Genomic DNA, 20,039 nt, shown 5'->3' on the forward strand with positions numbered 1-20,039 from the left:
AGTTTCTTTCAAATATTATTTTATTTTATTTTTTAGAAATGTTTGTATAGAGAAATTTATTCAAATAAGATAATACTATGTACTTGGGGGATTATTAATTAAGATTAAGAGAGAGAAAAAATTATTAATCTCAAAACAGTGGTCTTAGAGGAAACATATATAATAGGAATTGCAAGCTTGTTTATATGATTACTTATTTGGATTATCGCTTTTTAAATGATTATATTATGAGATCATCCACGATGCTACTCTTATGGCTATGTTATTCATGAGTTTGTTTATGAAAAAAAAAATTGATGGTCTATGTTATTCATGAGTTTGTTTATGAAAAAAAATAAAATTGATGGTCTTTTGTGAATGAAATTATTATTAAATAATTAAGTATATATTGAAATACTTGTTAATTAAAAAATTGTAAGGATTTTGAATATATGTTTGAAGCTAGTGTGATCTTTGAATATATGTTTTCAAACTAGTGTCATCTTTGAGTAATGAATTATAAGGATATGTAATTTTAAATCTATTAAAACATACAAATTATATATAAAATTTATTCATATACATATTTAGTATGTGTATTAAATATTTTAAATATATAAAAAAAATTAGATAAACATTTAGGAATCACTTTTCTTCAATTTATAAAATTATTTGTCCTCATGCGAACAAAAGTTATAGTAATCAATAAAGATAAACAGAAGTTAAAGCACGAGTTAATTCTTTTAAACATACAATTAATCTATTGCACATCATGTTGATTATCGATGACATTTCACTCTCAACTTTAGAAACATTTATCAATTCTTACTACATAATACATTTGTCTCTGTCTAACTCAATTTATTATTAGAGCATAAATATGTCATCAAATCTCTAACTTAATATTTACATCATACATTCATCTCAGTAGTACGTCCTTTGTTACTATATACATATATTTAATACAATAATACCACTTTGATTATTATCATTTATAGAATATTATGTTCAACAATCACACTATGTAATTTTACAATCTCATTTTCAAAAACATGTACCATAATTATGTATAACATCTTATCAATATTTAACTTGAAGTATATTCATGTTAGATGTGTTTATTATTGCAGGTGAAATATATAAGACAGAGGCTCTGGTGCACATTAGATGGTTGATATTTATGTTACTTTGCCTCCGGGTTTTTTTTCTTATTGTAAAGTCCTTATGTTGGTGGAAGGGAAACTTGTAAATTAGATGAGAGATATTCTAATGGTTTATCTTTGTAAAGTTACTATGTGCAGCAGGAGTTTAAATTGGGAAAGATGAACTCTGTAAAATTGAAGAAAGAGATTTAGACTATTTTCTTATTTTTATAAGTTGAAGCCTTTGGTTAGTCAAAATTGTGTTATAGTTTGGTGGAATTAATGTAGGAAACTAATAGACCTTGTTTTGTACATGAGTTAGAACATCTCTCAAATACTTACCGGAAAGTGATAAAAGAAAGATAAAATACCTAAACTAAATTATTGAAAATGAAAACGTTTAAGCATAAAATAAATTTCCAAACATAAAAGAATATAACATACCTTAATGTAAATGATTAAAATTAAATTTTTGAAAATATTGTAATTACACATTCACTACAAGAAAATTATTAAATAAAAACTAATTTTAGAGACAAAAAATATTTAGTTACTATACTATATTTGATATTATTTTAGAGACTAAAAAAATTATTGATATCCAAAGTTGTTTCTATTATTAGTAAATACACACAAGAAAATGATTAGATAGAGATTAATTTTAGAGACAAAAAATAATTAGTCAATGTTAACTAAACTATATACGATTTTATAGACTGCAAATTTTTTTGTATCTAACATAGGTTATATTATTAATAAATATTTTCTAAATTGGTATATAATTAGTAACCAAAATTGTAGCTACCAACTTTAGACTATAGGGATTAGTTATTTTTTGTATTTAATTTAGTTAATATAATAGTTAATTTTTTGTATCTAAAATTAGTATCTATTTAATAATTTTCTTGTAGTGATAATTTCTAAATTTGTATTTAATTAGCTATGCTAGTCTTTTGACTATGTTATTCATGAGTTTGCTTATAAAAAAAAGTTAATGGTCTTGTGTGAATGAAATTATAATTAGATAATTGAGTATATATTGAAATGTACTTATTAATAAAAAAAATTGTAAGGATTTTGAATATATGTTTGGAAGCTAATGTGATCTTGAGTATTGAAATTATAAGGATAGGTGATATGCAACCTCTTAAATGCTAATTTTAAATCTATTAAAAACATAAAAATATTCTTATACATAGTTAGTCTGTGTGTTAAATATTTTAAATATATAAAAAAAAAACTAGATAGACATTTAAGAATAACTACACATTTTCTTCGACTTATAAAATTATTTGTTCTCATGTCAACAAAAAAATATAGTGATAAAAAACATAAACAAAAACAAAAGCATGAGTTAACTCTTTTAAACACACAATTACAAAAATATTAAGTTTATTGAACATCATACATTTTATCCAACAATATATACATAATGATTTTTTAAGTTTAGACTTAAAATATTAATATATGTCACAATGTTTGGTTTGTTAGGCAATCTACTCATTATACTTAAAAATTCATCTAGCAACATTTTATGAAGAGATAATTTCTTACACATCACGTTAGCTATCAATGACTTTTCACTCTCAACTTAATTTAGAAACCTTCATCAATTCTTAGTACGCGATACATTTGTCTATCTAACTCAATCTATTATTAGAGCATAAATATGTCATAAAATATCTAACTTAATACTTACATCATACATTCATATGTGTGATACAATAATATTACTCTCATTATTACTCATTCGTAAAATATTATATTCAACAATCACACTATGTAATTTTACCATCTCTTTTTCAAAAACATATACCATAACTATGTATAACATCTTGTCAATATTTAACGTGAAGTAATATGTCACAACATATAATGTCATGTTTATATTAATTGAGAGTATCGCTTGAGTCATGGTTATGTTGCTTGAGTATGAAAATATACATAGTTTGAACGACAACATCCTCATCTAAGTGACGTGATGTCGCTTTAATGCTTGAGCAATATTTCAAAGAGAGAAAAGATAATTGATTCTGTATTTTCCTCATTTGAGTGACCAAAGGGCGTTTGAGTGCCCAAACTCCCAATGGAAAGAAAATCAATTGACTTTTTGTCTCTCAAATACCTTATCATTGCTTGAGCAACTTGACTTTGACAATACACTCCATAATTCTAGAATTCTCATTTCAAACTCCACATCTTTATCACTTAAGTGATGAGAGATCCACAATAAAAATAATTGTTTGACTTCTCTCCTAATTTAACCTCAAGTCATAATTTGAGTGACCATATGAATGTTTTAGCAACAATATCTTGTACTTGTACTTGTAATAAATTATATCACTTAAGCGAGAGTCCAACACTCAAACGATATATGCAAAATAAAAAAAAAATTATGCAAACTGTTAAATCAACTCTAAATTCAATTAACTCATTTTATTTATTCTAAATTGCTATAAACATCAATTTCCATCCATTCCATTGATTCCATTGATTAAATCATAATTTGATCTATGATTTAAAAATATGATTCGCGTCTCAATTTCATCAAAACTTAGTATAATTCAAAAACTAAAAATTCAAATTTAATCATTTTTCATTCAACATTCAATATACAAGTTTTAAATTTCCCTAAAAAAATCAAATAAATTTAAATATAATAAACTCGTCTATTGTAATTATTGTTTGTCATTCAAGCAACAACAACTCTAATTGAGAACAACTAAGAGGAAGAACTGAGAGCCCTCGTAAACTCCATAACCTTAATTTACACTACCTAACCAAATAAAACAATAATTAGAAGCTAGAACAATTAAAAGAAAGCATTCTCAAGTTGAACTTCTGAAATAGATTATATTCACAAATGGAACCAAAAGAGAAAGATAGAAAAAAAAACATTAGAATAAAAAAACTTAAATAAAACAAATTCTAATCAAATAAGACTAATCTAGTTGAAGCCACCTACTAATAGGTGAGAGTAAAAAATGACTTCAAAAAGCTAAAGAAAATGTAGAAGAAGAGACACTACAAGAAAAAAAGGTTTTAATAGAGGTTATTTAGTGGAGGTTAATATAACCTTAGGAATTGATTTAATTAATGGAGGTTTTTTCTAAAACCTCAACAAAATAACGGAGGTTTTTTAACCTTAGCTAAATTCCAAAGGTTTATTCTAAAACCTCAGTAAAATAACAGAGGTTTTTTTAACCTTTATTAATTTCCAAAGGTTTATTTTAAAACCTCTGCAAAATAACGAAGGTTTTTTTAACCTTCGTTAATTTCCAAAGGTTTATTTTAAAACCTCCACAAAATAACGAAGGTTTTTTTAACCTTTGTTAATTTACAAAGGTTTATTTTAAAACCTCCATAAAATAACAAAGATTTTTTTAACCTTCGTTAATTTCCAAAGGTTTATTTTAAAACCTTCGTTAAATTCTAAATATTTATTCTAAAATCTCATCAAAATAATAGAGTTTTTTATTTTTTTTTTAAGTGTCAAAAGTTTATTGTAAAACATCAATAAAATATTTTATATTTTATATTTTCTCAATTCTTAATAAATAGATATAATTAAATTTTTTAGTGAGTTTAGCCTAAACTGGTATATATATTTAAATATGCTTTGAACTTAGGTCTTAGAGGTTGATTCATTAATTGAAGTTAGAAGGCACTTCATTAATTGAAATTATTATTCAATTCTTAAAGATTGTTTTTATGAATTTCAATAAGTAAAAATAAGTTGTTTGTGAAGCGACATTAACTTATCACATATATACATCATCATAATTTATTTTTTGGTTACATTTGCAGTATCAAATTTTGAAGAATCCGACACTGGAAACTATTCATTATAATAATATTAATAATAATATTTATAATAATATTAATAATAATATTTATAATAATATTAATAATAATATTTATAATAATATTAATAATAATATTTATAATAATATTAATAATAATATTTATAATAATATTTATAATAATATTAATAATAATATTTATAATAATATTAATAATAATATTTATAATAATATTTATAATAATATTTATAATAATATTAATAAAAATATTTATAAAAATATTTATAATAATATTTATAATAATATTAATAATAATATTAATAATAATATTTATAATAATATTAATAATAATATTTATAATAATATTTATAATAATATTTATAATAATATTAATAATAATATTTATAATAATAATAATATTTATAATAATATTAATAATAATATTTATACTAATATTAATAATAATATTAATAATAATATTAACAATAATAATAGTAATAATATTAATAATAATGTTAATATAATATTAATAATAATGTTAATATAATATTAATAATAATGTTAATATAATATTAATAATAATGTTAATATAATATTAATATGTATAAATTATGTTAATAATTATAAGTGAAATAAAAATGATAATATGACCAAAGAATTTATCTGGTCGATGTGCTTTCTTTGCAATATTAATTGTGGGTGCTTGGACCCTCGTTAAAACCATTTTTCCTTGTAGTGAGAGTTTAGAGATATTAAAATTTAAAAATGAAAAGCTAAATAGATAAATTTTATTTATATACTTAAATTTAACTTATAATTTTTAACATTTATCCTTATTTAAATCATCTCTAAAAAAAATGGGTATTATATACACTACAAGAAAATCATTAAATAAAAATCAATTTTAGAAACAAAAAATAATTAGTTGTTATATTGACTAAATTATAGACTTTTTACGAATTAAAAAAATTATTGATTTTTAAATTAGTTTCTATTATTGATAAATAGTTTCTAAATTGGTATTTAATTAGCTACCAAGGTTTTTGCTACAAAAAATTGATAGTTAAAACCGGAATAACTAATTAGATACCAATTTAGAAACTATTTATCAATAATAGAAATTAATTTAAAAATTAATAATTTTTTTAGTCTCTAAAATGATTCTAATTTAGTTAATACAGTAACTAATTATTTTTTTTTATAAAATTTTTTTAATGGTGAATTTCATAAACCATAAAACTTATAATTTTTAGTTAATTTTAACAAATAAATAAATAATATATTTGTAAGACTGCTATTGAGAAATTAGTGGTTATTTAAAATATTACCACAATACCAAGAAGGTAGTGGCATTTGCCAAGTAGTTGTCTTCTTACAGGCATTATAATATATATAAAAGGCCAAAGAAAACCAGCTTCCAATATTAGTATTATCATGGCAGCAGTACTTTTCTAGTTCTTCCTCAGCTCTGTCTATTCCTCAGTTTCTTTGCTTAGAGTTCATAAAAAACCAAGCCACATAAGCTCCTTGCAGTATATCAAGAGATAAAAGAAAGACCAGAGCTTTTTACAGTCTTTATGTTAAAAAATGTCAAATATTTCAGGTGATGAAGGAAGTTTGTCCTCAGCAAACACTGTGGAAGAAGTTCATCAAGAAAGCGAGCAGCAGCAACCTCAAAACCGGCATGGCTCAAGCTCTGGTGCTTGCAACACCAATAGCTCAACTTCCCAACAGCAGCAGCAACAGTCTACCAAGAAGAAAAGAAACCTACCTGGAACCCCAGGCAAATATTCCACCCTGAGCTTCACTTTTTACGTTGCAAATCAAGTTTAAGTGATCCCAAATATTTGGATTTTAATCATGTTTGAATTAGTTTCAGTATAGGAAAACTTCTGATGCCAAACAAGAAATTCTACATTAATTAACTGATGGTGTGATTAAGGAAACTAAAAACTAAAGAAGTCCAAGTGCCTTTGACTAGTTCAATTTTGCTTAATTTGAAGTGGTAATGGTGCATACTAGCTGTAGTCTACTGGTCAAAGTCTAGTTACTAGGCAGTCCTTGAAAATACGTTGAATTATGGTTGAACAGAGGGTTTGGTGTGCATTATTAGTGAGAATTTTAGAAGTGTGAAAAACACTTGATATTAATCTTCGTTTCAATACTACTGCAACATGAAAGTTTCCTTATTCGAATTAATTTTCATTCTTCTTTGATTTGCTCAGTTTTTGATGAGCTTAGAAAGATTATTGCACCATGAGTTGGCTAAAAGCACTCATTATGGAATTTAAGAAAACATAAAACAAAAACCTGTGCAGACTTAACCAACACAATAAATTAGCAGTACTAACATTCTTTATGAATATTACTGCTGAAATTATAGTGGTGGTGATGGATGAATTTTATGAAACAGATCCGAATGCTGAAGTTATTGCTTTATCACCAACCACATTAATGGCAACAAATAGATTCGTTTGTGAGATCTGCAACAAAGGGTTTCAGAGGGACCAAAACCTTCAGTTGCACCGCAGAGGTCACAATCTTCCATGGAAACTGAGGCAAAGACCAAGCAATGAGGTGAAGAAACGGGTTTATGTGTGCCCTGAGCCCTCATGCGTCCACCACAACCCAGCTCGAGCATTAGGAGACCTCACTGGCATAAAAAAGCATTACAGCAGAAAACATGGTGAAAAGAAATGGAAATGTGACAAGTGCTCTAAAAGATATGCAGTCCAATCTGATTGGAAGGCACACCAGAAAACCTGTGGCACCAGGGAATACAAATGTGATTGTGGGACCATATTTGCCAGGTACACATTAATATTATCATTACATATATATATTATTACCAACGGTTCAATTTTAAATTTTAATTACAAATGTTTGCGTGATTTTTGGGGTTAAAGAGGCAATCACATTCATATGGGGCTCATATTTTAGAGGGTTAGATATTAATGATGCTAATTTATTTCGCCCACAATATTATATATCAGCGGCATGTTGACATTGGTTGTTGTATACAAACAGGAAGAAGTGTTGTCACGTCCCATATATTTTCATTTGATTATGCTTTGTGGTAGTTTGTGCTCATAAATAAAACACATGCTGGATTTGACAGATAACATTTACTCTCCATTACTATTCATTTGGTGTGGTCCACTCTTTTCTTCTATGTCTCATCACTTCTTTGCTCATGCACTATTTCCAATGGTGCAACAACTACGAAGTTATTTAGTGGGTTCTTAGTAAGATTTAAAAGGTTTAACTTCAATATCTAGTTCTTATTCTACTGTAACAATGCTTGTATCAAACTAGACATGATTATATAAACTACGTAAAGTGATTGGTAAGTTTGAAAACTCTTTACACGACTCAGAAAAGATATACTCTTAAAAAGTTGAATTATGAGTAATATGTCAAAACACAACACTGTTTTGTAATTACAAAATACAAATGGCAACATTGATGTGTCTACCTTTTCACATGTTAAATTAAGAAGGAGCCACAATTGCGAGTACATGCAAGAGTTGTTAAATTTAAGATCGTAACTCTAGAATGAAATCATTGTCTTTTTTACCTGTCTATAAAAGAACAACACAAATTTTTTTCCCATCTAAATGGTAAGATTCTGTCTTTTTAGTGTTAGTTGGCATTTTAAAGTACCTAATCCGTACATGTCTCCATTGAATACATTAATCTGAATCTTGCAGAAGAGACAGCTTTATCACACACAGGGCCTTTTGTGACGCATTAACCGAAGAAAACAATCGAGTAAACCCTTCATTAACCACTGGGGCTAGCATGACACCAAGCTTGCAAAATGAACTGCAGGACCTCATGGCCACAATGCCTCTAAGCACTAGTCCCAACAACGCAGTACCCGAATTCAACAGCAACTACGACCCTAGTAAGAGCCCACTCAAAACCCTATCCCAACAACATCTTGTCCCAATGCCATTCAAGTCCATGAGCATGAGGGGTTGCATGTCCTCTACCACTTCAGGTACACTCTTTGGTGGTCCAAAAAATGTGTCACTTCCCTCATCCTCCACCCTTCAACTCAGCACCAACAACTCACATACCTTCAATTACTTCCAAGACAGCAAAAACGCTGCTGCATCAGCTCACATGTCTGCCACAGCTTTATTGCAGAAAGCAGCCCAAATGGGTGCCGCTGCAACTAATAATAGCATTAACTCTCCCACCATGATGCAGAAAAGCTTTGTTAGTGGCATGACTGGTCCTGACCCCAACCATAATCCTTCTTCCTATGACCCCTTCCATCCTCCACACTCTGATGATCAATCTCACATGGCTGGGATTAGTGGTGCTGGAGCCTTCACCAACCAATTTTTTTACAAGGGGCAACAAGAGATATCAGTAATACTTGATTCAAACACTAGTGATATGGGAATTTTCGGTGCAATGTTCATGGGAAATGAGCACAACCAAGGCGTGATGAAGAACGTGGAGCAAGAGGTTGGTGCTAATGGTTCAGGTTTGATTCATAGAAGAGATGTATCAGAAGGAAATCCAATGGGGGATTCAAGGTTTGGAGGTGGTGACATGACAAGGGTCCATGATTTCTTGGGTGTTGGGGGTGCAACTTCAAGGGCAGGAAGTTTGCATGAAACACAGAAACAACAACAGCAAAGTTTGGAGTTAGAGGCATTAACCCACCAGAGGTTACAAATGATTAATCACTTTCACCACCACCTTCCACATGGGGATTCTGCTATGGAGAAGTCCATTTGGGACATTTGAGAACCGATACAAACGTGCTGTCTGGTTTAATTTAGACTTATAAAAGAGAATGTTTCCTTAAATGATTTTCTTGTAAGTTTGTAACATTGTCTGATAACAGTTCCTCAGCCACTTATTCTCAATAATTAGCCTATCTTTTAATCAATTATGAGTTCAAAATCAGACGAAAAGAAAATCGAATTAGTTCAAACCGAACTAGGGAAGGTACCTGTTGTAAAGGATGGGTCTGAATTTCAATAAATATATAAGTATTTTTTAAACCTAAAACCATCTTTTTTTTTAAATATTATTTAAACTTGAAATAGTAATTACCAATTTCATGTGTAATAAGATTCTTCGTAAATTTATTTTTGAAAATTGATGTATATTACTAGATAATCGTATATTTTTAAGAAAATTCTTCTTAATTATATCTCAAAAACAAAATCAATTTGAATTAAGTATATTGTTCATTAATTTATCTTTTAAAACTAGATAACCATTGAAGAATGATTTTTTTCAAGATAGTTGAAAAATAGAAAAAGTTACTATATCCTAATAAAGTCTATAACTTTAAAAAGCAAATTATGCTAATTACTCAATATTAATTCGTGTTCCTAAAATTTTCCTAAACATGATTTTTTTTTTATGTGCACTCGCTACCAAAAGAATGATAAAAGAATAAAAAACGTAATGTTAATAAAAAAGAAGGGTAATAGAATAAATTTGATTGAACCTTTTTATACTTTTAAAAATAATGATAACAGTAACATTATAAAAGAAAAACTAGTAAGAAATAAATAATATTCTAATATTTATATAAAAATAGCAAAAAGTACAATTATTTTTAAAATAAAACATTAAAAACATAATATTTTATTAAAAAAATAATAACTAAATAATATTATTTAAACTTCTAAATAAAAATAACAAATTATAACTAATGCATATATTAATTATTTAATATATTTATATTAATATATATATATATAGATAGATAGATAAATAATATATACGTGTATGCATATATATATATATATATATATATATTCTTCACACTCCACTTTTATAATTTTTCTATTTGAGATATAAAATATTTTTATTGAAATTTTATTTTGTGTGCTCTTGAGGCATATTTCATTATCTTTGTCATTCCAAAAATTATCTTCCGAAAACTTCGTTTATTTTTCAGTAAAAAGGAAAAAATAGGTTTAAAAGGTGAGTTGATTGGTTAGTACAACCAAGAGAAGAAGAAAAAAAAGCTAATAAAAAAGTTTGAATAGAAGGAAAGTGGAGGTGAAATTAGAAAGATGGGAAGTAAATAGCAATGTTATTAAAGTAACTTACAATGGGCCAACAGTCCCGGCAAGGAAGGCCATAAGTTGAAATAGGCCCAAAACTGTAACCCTAGTTTCATCACGTATTTTTTTATATATATATACACACACACGGCGAATACAGTGTTCTCGCTCTGTCCTTCGCCGAACATAATTTCTATTAGGTTTTCAATTTTCTTTTTCTCACTTCGTTTGCCTCTTTTCATTCGATCTTCTTCGATCTTTTTCATTTTCTCGATCTCAATTATTTTTAGCATTTTTTTTTAAGGCAATGATGGTAACAACTACCTATTTTATGAGGGAATTGAGAATTTTCCCTTGTGATTATAAATCTACCAATGGATCCTTCTGAGCCTTCTGTATTTTTATTTTTATTTTTAATATTTAGTTGGGTTAGTTAATTGGTATTGCCGATGAGAGAATACAGTGTGACTCTTCTCTGGGGAAGAGAGTGAATAGAGAGCCATTGAAGTGATGATACCTTCTTCTGACTTTAATGGATGTGGATTTATTGAATCAGACTACAATTATCTGATCAATGGCTCTCTTCTCATTAATCACTCATTTTCTTATTCTCTACATTTCTCTACATCCTCTCATTAATCACTCCTTTTCTTATTTGCTAGATAGATATAATATTCTTTAAATGACTTATTTAGTTTCATTTTCTAATTCTTTAGATTTTGGGATAAGATTACAAGCAAATGAATTTAAAAATTGGACCATCTAATCCTCAAAAATATTAATTAATTAATCTAAATCAAAGTTTATATGAATATAATACATTTTACATTAACTATCTTCTAAACCTATGTTTTTAATAAATTTCAATTCAAAAAAAACCTAGAATAAATCACTCACAGAATATGCTTCCCACAATACCGGCTGAATATTATTTTATGGCTTTTTACTATGTTTTAATTTTTAAAATACTAGGTAAAATAATATAAAATAATATACATTAATGTAAATTAATGTATTTTCTAATATAAAAAGAATCTACATAAAAGATTGTGATTTTATAAAAGCTAAAAAAATAACATTAGAAGCTAAAATTATGTTAGACAAAACTGGCTATTTTATAAGGAAAAACTATAAAATAATATTATAAAGAATAAACATATTTAAACCTTAATTTATAATCACTTGTTTAAGACTAAACTTTATTTAAATCTTAATTTATAATCACTAAATATATTTAATCCTTAATTTATAATCAACTTATTATAAGACAGGGTTTGGTTTAATGTCAGGCTATGCCATTATTGTAATTCTGAATTTATGTCAGTGAAAAACACAATTCATACTTTTAGCCAAGGCATCTTTTTTTCTCATTATTCTCATATTTCATAAAATGTCTATAATTCTGTTCTATATCTATAATAAAATGTCAAAAAAATGATACACAAAATTTGATATATCATTTTGGTATTTGCCTAAGCCTCTGCATAAACATAATAGAATGGATGAAATTGGTCAATACACGCTAGGAACCCAATAAATCCAATGCTAAACGTCGAGGCAGAGGGGATGCAAAAAATATTTAATGCTGATCAACACTGTAGGGGCAAAATGTTTCAGGTTTCGATAAAAACTTTGAACTTATTACAAGTGCTAAAGACATAATTCTGCCGTTAAAAAACTGTATAACTCAAAGAGGTTCGTTATTTAGCCACATTCAGTAATTTTGCAGGGCTACGAGGTCTCTTTACCTTTCCACCCTGAGAACTTCTCAAAGTCGGTGACAATAATATTGCAATAATCTATTTAACTTATAAATCATAGTAATAAATAGGGTTGGAGTTACAAAAAATTGGTTTTCCACCATCCATGGAGATGGCCCTAAGTATGATTGGTCTGTGGGAATGGTTGCCCCAAACGTAGCTGAATGCCAACATGAATTGTATTCGAGACAGCCTTCAAAATCTCTTTCTCTGCGTGCTGTGCCATTTCCATTGCATCCCTGTGGATAAATAAACATAAGTTGCCGCAAGAGACTGACCCAATTCACAACCAAACTGACAAAAAGGTTAGACAAGAGAAATTACCGAATTGGGATATCAGGTGCCATGGAAACCTCAATTTGAAGAACTATCTTGCTTTGAAACATGTGGCGTGTTATGCGCTCAACTGACATCTGAAACCGGCAAGAGACAATTAAAGATTGAATACACAAGTAATTCTAAATCCACCTTTAAAGTTCAAGAGTACTTCCATTAAAAATGGAAGCGTTTTTCAGCCACCTTCAATAAATATTGAAACAGAAACTTGATATGACACTCATACTAGTAAGAGAATCGCAACCATCTAAGTCCCCAAATTTTATAGCTAAGAGAACATGAATAATTGCAGAATAATCCGTTTGCATCTAACCAATAAAATCAAAGAATCCCAAAATAGAGGAGAGACCCATATAAAATTACAACTAAAACCTATTTTGATTGTCTTCTGCTTTTCGCATATAAATGTTACCTGGGGGAATTTTGATGAGATGATGTCAGAAACAATTCCTTTAATGTTACTATCCTCAGCAGGAACAATACTGTGATGGTCCATGTCTCCAATCCAACTATCTTGCTGATCTGTTGTGCAGGGAGAAGCATGTGACATTGCAGGATCTACAAAATAGAAATAAGAATAGGGCAAATTTAGAGTTAAAAAATACAAAATAGAAGAACATATCCACTACCAAAACAAGAAAAGTCATTTAGATTTTTAAATTTAAGAAAACCCCATTACAATACATCATTGTAAATAACTGAATTTAAGTTGCTTTAAAGCTGCAATTCGAAAATATAGCCTGCATGAATAGAAAATTAGGCATAACTTTGTCATGCACAGATTTATGGTGGGTGAAATTAGATAAAATGAAAAGAACCAATGGTGAAAGATTTAATCTTCATTAAGACATTCATAACAGGCTAAAGCATTTTCTCTCCATACAATGATCAGTAGTACCAGAGCCAAACAGTTAGCAAGTGCTGAAATAGAGACAACTATGCATTAGTATATAAGAACCCAAGACAACATACTGCATTTTTAGCTTTAGACAACGCCTAAAATAAGGATGCATAGCAGAGATGGGTCAAACCCTTGCCCTGATGCCAACTTAAAATCGAAGGAGATAATATTTTAGTGACAGTAAAGGAGTGAGAAATCTGCTCACCTTAAGAGATTTACATACACGGCTAATAAATACAGAGCACACTTTGCAAGAGAAAAGTATTAAGTCTACTTCTAGGTTACAGTGTATGTAGACTACCTTTATTAAATGGAACAATTACCATTATAATTTCCAACAATAATAATCTCATACAGATATTAATTCAGTAGCAGTCAAATTATTCCATTGCTTAGCTTTCATTCTTCTAAAACAGGAACTTGACACTGTTGCTCACTCTATGCCCCCTATTCAGTCAAACTCCATTGCTCTGTTTTCAGTCTTTTAAAGAGGAGGTTTAACAGAGTAAACTGCCTCCTATCCGGACATTTCACTGCTTACTCTTTTGTTCAGACTAGACATAAAAACTTACTTCTGCTCTGGTCCTTTTGTCAATTCCTAGTATGTTTTTATTGACAAATGTTAGTTGTTAATGTGTTAGTTATTATTAGTGGGAGGACTCAAACCCACGACTTATATCTCCCTCTCTTCTACTTGTACCACCTAGCCAACTTTATAGAACTATACATGATTTATATATATTTCAAGTTATTTTTCACTGTATATCTAAATTTATTCAATTCAATTTGCAATTTAAAATGAAAAAATTCTATTATAGGGGTTCACAGTAACTTTGGGTAACAACTATGTCCATTATTAAAAAAAAATGTGAAAACAAATAACTATGATTCTGCAAGTAAGAAATTTATAAAACTAAAAAACAGACCTATGTGTATAAAAATTTCAACCACAGTAGGGTGAGACTTGTGAATTTGATGACGAACATTTTCACCAATGTCATGTGCAGCACTGACACTAGAAAAAGGATCAACCTGCAAGGTAAACCTACAAATTAAGCCCTGAAAACTGACAGACGCAGTCCAATCATGAGTTCATAACACAGTGCATGTGACATAAAGAATATAAAATACAGGAGAACTGACCTCAATATTTACATCAAGATACAGATATGAACCAGCTCTTCTACCTCTTAAACGATGGCACCCCTGCATACAAATTAAAAAAGAAACATCAAAGAAACGAACAAAAAAATGTAATCTAAGCTGATATATTCATATACAGAACACCAGAGCAGTATTAATGTACACCTGGTTAAAGTGCATACAAAAAATTAAAGTAGAACTTTATACATTTCTTCAAGTAAGATGACACCAGAAAATAAATCATATGCAAGTCTCAAGGTTGCAAAAATAACAGTTTAAAAAGAATATTTGAAAGAAGAAGAAAAACCTTGACACCATCAACTTGCAATATTGTTTGTTTAATAGGATCCAACTGCTGAGCCGGGATTGCAGCATCAACCAATTCCAAGACACTGATAATTGATCAAAATATCAAAATCAGCAATAAAAATTAGAGCTAGAAGTTTGGACATAACCAAAATTCCCTGTAGATAATTCTAGTGAACTATAAACTTTTTTCTATCCCCCTTAGTTTAGGCAGAATCAGTTTCCCAAGTCATTACACATCTTGAGTCACTTTACACCCACTTGTATTCTATGTTATCGTAATAGTTTCCCAAATTGAAATTTCCATTAAGCACGGACAAAGAGGTAGAAAACTATATGACTGAAATTATTAAATAAATGAATTGCATTAGCCATTAAAGTGGGTCCATTAGTATGCAGAAAAGAAACAACACACTGAAATTATTAAATAAATGAATTGCATTAGCCATTAAAGTGGGTCCATTAGTATGCAGAAAAGAAACAACACATCAATTTATATATGTCAAATGTAAATCGTTAAAAGATCAGTCCAACATGACAACCATCCATCAAAAAGTATGATTAACACATAAAATCCCTCTGGGAAAAACAAGTAAACTTGTTATATCTAATTAGATGTCATATCCAACAAGATAAATCTAATAGGTATCCAACACATGTCTATGTCTAGCATAGGTTTCTTCAATATTTTGTTGTATCCTCGTATTAGGAGGATCACACTAGTTCCCTTAAGTTGTTTAACTTGGGTTCAAAAATGTGCTTGACATACATAGGATTAAGAAAAGACAGTTTCAATAAGATATAAACAATCAGTTAAACTAGCAAGCAAAGTGAAAGATAAATTGCAGACGAGCGAATAAAGGTACCTTTGGTAACCACTTTCAGCTCCAGCTTTCAAAATCATGCCTGAGACGAGAAGTCCAGCAAGGGGATCTAGAAACTTCACTCCAAGAATAGATCCTCCTAATATAGAAATGAAAATCGATAATAAGGGAATGTAAGCAAGACCCGAGGCAAAAATGGATCAAGTGTTCAGAATCAACGCCTAGGAATGCAAAAGGAAATACTTATTTAGAGGTTTACGCTCAACTTTTAGTCCTGAAAGAAACATCCAATTATCATTACCCCCTTAGGCATTAATTTTATCAATTTAATCACTCAAACCCTTAATAATTTTGTCCATTCTTTCATTTTAGTCTAATACTGTTAACAAAAATTTTGAAGTTTGCATTTCATGATTTGATTAGTAGTCTATAATATTCAAGTATTATGATGCTGTTACAGGTTAGCATTTCATGTAAACCATGTTAGACTAAAATGGTCGGAGGAAATAAATTACAAGGATTAGACGTTTGAATTTACTTGAGATCAAATCATGAAAGTAACCTTAAAAAACTAATTGAATTATAGATCTTTTTGGATTCAATTTGGGCTCTACTAAAATATAAATACAAGGTCTTGGATGGTAAAATATAATGAAATATCTGCTGGTTTTTGTAGTTTAAGAATTATGATACTTTGACAATTTACACAAAAAAAGACTCATTTTCAATAAATTAATAACCAAAAAAGGTAATGAATTCTAGTCTGTACACAGTTAATAAAGCACTTGTTAACTTTTTTATGTTTCAATGTTTAACAAAACCACAGCATCTGATCAATTCAACTAATTCAAATGAATTGTCTACATAAGACAACTTAAGCTCCTATTAAGACTTCAAAGCCACTAAAATGTGAGTGACCACTTCTAGTTATGTCATTTTTTATAATAACAGCAGCAAAAACAGAAAATCCATTACTAGTGTACCAATAAAAATAGATGAACAAAAGCAGCTCATGAATTTACAAGTCCAAACACAATAAAAATTGTTAAATTTAAAGTATACAACTGGAGTTCAATCACCATAACCACTTTTTATTTTTAAAAGATGCCCACAAAAACTCATAATTTATATGTGATTATATGATTAATATCAAAAGATTAATAATAATAACCCAACAAATAAACACAACTATCACTGCCTTGAAAGCAATAAAACCTGATTGACAACATAAATTGAACTAGAAGCCAGTATTATAGGACTTTCTTCTGAATAACAGTAACCTTTCAAAGAAACAAGTTTTTAAGTTCTTTACCAACGCCAATGAGAGCAACTACTGATGAAATTGCATCTGCACGATGGTGCCATGCATTTGCTTTCATTAGTCCACTACCTTGCTTCTCACCAGCTTGTTTTGTTACCCAGTAAAGCCTACAGATTCGCAAAGCACATATAGATACTCAAGTCTTGGTAATGCATATTTTAATTAAACCATAGGGGGCATCAATAAAAAGAAAAAGAAACAACTAGAGGAATTTAAGTTACAAGGTTCTGATGTCAGAATCCCAACCAAAGTTAAGAAATTCAATTTAGACCTTTTTCAGGAGAGGAAAAGTCAAGGAGCTAAGCGCATGGACAATTCTCTGGGAAGTACAATGCTTGAGCTAACATAACTACAGCGATAGCTTAATTAATTTTTCCAGGGATTCATTCAACTGAACGTTATTCTCTAAAGGTTTCCTACTCAGTGATTATACTTTATTATCAGCCCCCATTGGCTTGAGATTGCATTTTTAAAATAGTGATATAGGACACAGGTGGCTAGAATAAGTATAAAAAATAATGGGACCTCCTCAGCCTTGTACAAGTTAATATTAAGTAATAGTAATACCCTTCTTTAACGCCTATTGACACAATAGTCATATTCAAAGCAAGGATGGGATGATCCATGTCAATTCCATGATGATGTCCACCATGCTCGTGGCTATGCCCATGTGTTAATGCCTGGCTAACCATTTCGGGACCAGGTGAGAACAATCCCTGCGTAAGTATTGAATGGCTTCTAAGTATTGACTGGATGATACAATATCCATTTTCAATAAATAGTCTAACAAAATGCTAAATCAAAGATTCTTTATATCACATATTTCATGGGAATAAATGAAGCAACAAATAGATCAAAGTTTGAATTTCAATACCATCAAAATGTCTACAGCATGCCACGCAATGCCACCTCCAGTAGCCAAAAGCATGCAAGAGATTCCAAGAGCTCCTAAAGTCTCAAATTTACCATGTCCTGAGATAAGAAACCAGAGAAATTTAATCATAAATGACACAGAAACCTTTCAGTAAAGAACAGATGAATGGCGAGCATTAGTCTAATGAGTAACCACAACAAAAACAGAACAAAAGATCATTATGCAATTATTATTAGTATTGGTATAATTATATGTAACTGGCAGATAAGCAAACCAATTATATTCAAACAACTCATTCAGAATATCTAATATAAACTACAACACGATGCATAAGAGATAAACGGAGTAGCGTGTAGATACAAATCAAGCGACCATATGGATGTTCTTTATCTCTAGGCGCCTTGGCAACCTTGAAAGAAACCAAAGCTATGCCACTAAGAACCTGCGACACCAACAATGACGAGGATGAACGTCATTCCAAGACAAGTTGCACTAACGGAATATATGCGAGTGAGAGTTAGCACTTACCACATCAGATATGGAATGAGCAGCATCTGCGATAATGGCGGTGCTCCCGGAAAGATAGCCGGTGAAGGCTTTTCCGGTGGCTAAACAGATGTCGGCGGCGAGACCCAAGCGGAAAATATTCTCTCCCTCCTTGTGGCGGCGATCGTGTTCATCGTGGTGGGAATGACCCAAATGCCATCTCTTTGGGATTTTGAATGCGGGATTTTCGATTAAACAGGACTGTAACGGAGGGCAATTAAGCGATTCCAAGAGGGGAGAGGGGGAATTCGAAGAGGAAAGGCGTGTAATGTATGTTCGGTATATGGGATTCAGATTTCTCAATCTAAACCCCATGCTTTTTTCTTCCAATTCTAAGATCTAACTAGGGTTTCCTTAACTTCTGATGTTTTTTCCCCTCAATCAGATAATAGTTGCTGCAGCAATGCCGAATCCTTTCAGCTGGCAACTTCGTCTTCACAATCACGTCAATCTGACGCAAGTATGCTAGGTGTGACATGTGTCGACAGGAAAACAAGTTCTAACCGCTTTGCCACATGCCCAACGAATCTTCACTCTATATTAAGGTAACATGATGGAATAAAGGTTTAATCAAGTTTTGGTGATTCATAAATTTAGGTATTTTTTTTACTCTTGATAGACTAATTACTTTCTATTACTAGTCTTAAAATATAATTTTATATCATGCATTTTATATTATTTTTTATAAAATGATAAAAAATAAAATATAATGACAATTTTCTAATTATAATATTATATTAATTGTTTTCTAGAATTTCACATCTCATATCAATTATAAAATAATTGGTGCAATTTGTGGTTTTGTTAAATAAGTTTTGGTTTTTTATCTAGGGTTTCACTTTTCTATGATTGCATTGCTATTTCATTCTTCTTCCTCCATTACTCTTATATAGTGAATGTCACATACATGTGTTGGCTTTTTTGTCACATTATCATCTTCAAGTTATGGTTTCATCATCTACATTTAAGGAGTTGTGTTGCAAACATCACTCTTAAAAGGCTTGTCATACTTAGATTAGTAAGTTAGTTTAGTTTTGATTAATGGTGATTATATTTTGAT

The 20,039-nt window shown here is 29.5% G+C and overlaps 2 protein-coding genes and 2 non-coding genes across 4 annotated transcripts; 3 read left to right on the forward strand and 1 right to left on the reverse strand.

Annotated features, from left to right (window-relative positions):
• Positions 1-6,363: 6,363 nt before the first annotated feature.
• On the forward strand, positions 6,364-9,833 carry LOC137829959 (zinc finger protein GAI-ASSOCIATED FACTOR 1-like). The gene is made up of 3 exons (XM_068637001.1): positions 6,364-6,707; positions 7,338-7,734; positions 8,635-9,833. The coding sequence occupies exons 1-3, from the start codon at positions 6,512-6,514 to the stop codon at positions 9,686-9,688; spliced, it is 1,647 nt and encodes a 548-aa protein (XP_068493102.1). The 5' UTR covers positions 6,364-6,511; the 3' UTR covers positions 9,689-9,833.
• Positions 9,834-11,266: 1,433 nt separating this feature from the next.
• Positions 11,267-11,363, forward strand: LOC137830795 (small nucleolar RNA R41). Its single transcript, XR_011084268.1, has one exon. It is a non-coding gene; the product is annotated as a small nucleolar RNA R41 (small nucleolar RNA).
• Positions 11,364-11,468: 105 nt separating this feature from the next.
• LOC137830797 (small nucleolar RNA Z155) lies at positions 11,469-11,545 on the forward strand. Its single transcript, XR_011084270.1, has one exon. It is a non-coding gene; the product is annotated as a small nucleolar RNA Z155 (small nucleolar RNA).
• Positions 11,546-12,566: 1,021 nt separating this feature from the next.
• Positions 12,567-19,492, reverse strand: LOC137829618 (metal tolerance protein 2). The gene is made up of 12 exons (XM_068636461.1): positions 18,962-19,492; positions 18,806-18,875; positions 18,434-18,531; positions 18,127-18,275; positions 17,551-17,666; positions 16,281-16,377; positions 15,416-15,500; positions 15,109-15,171; positions 14,892-14,997; positions 13,477-13,622; positions 13,053-13,141; positions 12,567-12,967 (listed from the first exon to the last, which is right to left on the reverse strand). Exons 1-12 carry the CDS (start codon positions 19,292-19,294, stop codon positions 12,847-12,849), a joined length of 1,473 nt encoding a protein of 490 aa, XP_068492562.1. The 5' UTR covers positions 19,295-19,492; the 3' UTR covers positions 12,567-12,846.
• Between the last annotated feature and the right edge of the window lie 547 nt (positions 19,493-20,039).

This window comes from Phaseolus vulgaris, chromosome 7 (genome assembly GCF_000499845.2).
Source record: "Phaseolus vulgaris cultivar G19833 chromosome 7, P. vulgaris v2.0, whole genome shotgun sequence".
Taxonomy (NCBI): Eukaryota; Viridiplantae; Streptophyta; class Magnoliopsida; order Fabales; family Fabaceae; genus Phaseolus; species Phaseolus vulgaris.

What these genes read in the sequence shown, in the direction of transcription:
- LOC137829618 (XM_068636461.1), bottom strand. Translation starts at nt 19,294, where the DNA reads ATGGGGTTTAGATTGAGAAATCTGAATCCCATATACCGAACATACATT. An exon ending in CTCATTCCATATCTGATGTG is followed by an intron (nt 18,876 to 18,961) that starts GTAAGTGCTAAC and finishes TTGGTGTCGCAG; the next exon opens with GTTCTTAGTGGCATAGCTTT. An exon ending in AGTTGCTCTCATTGGCGTTG is followed by an intron (nt 16,378 to 17,550) that starts GTAAAGAACTTA and finishes TTTCTATATTAG; the next exon opens with GAGGATCTATTCTTGGAGTG.
- LOC137829959 (XM_068637001.1), top strand. Translation starts at nt 6,512, where the DNA reads ATGTCAAATATTTCAGGTGATGAAGGAAGTTTGTCCTCAGCAAACACT. An exon ending in AAACCTACCTGGAACCCCAG is followed by an intron (nt 6,708 to 7,337) that starts GCAAATATTCCA and finishes TTTATGAAACAG; the next exon opens with ATCCGAATGCTGAAGTTATT. An exon ending in TGTGGGACCATATTTGCCAG is followed by an intron (nt 7,735 to 8,634) that starts GTACACATTAAT and finishes TGAATCTTGCAG; the next exon opens with AAGAGACAGCTTTATCACAC.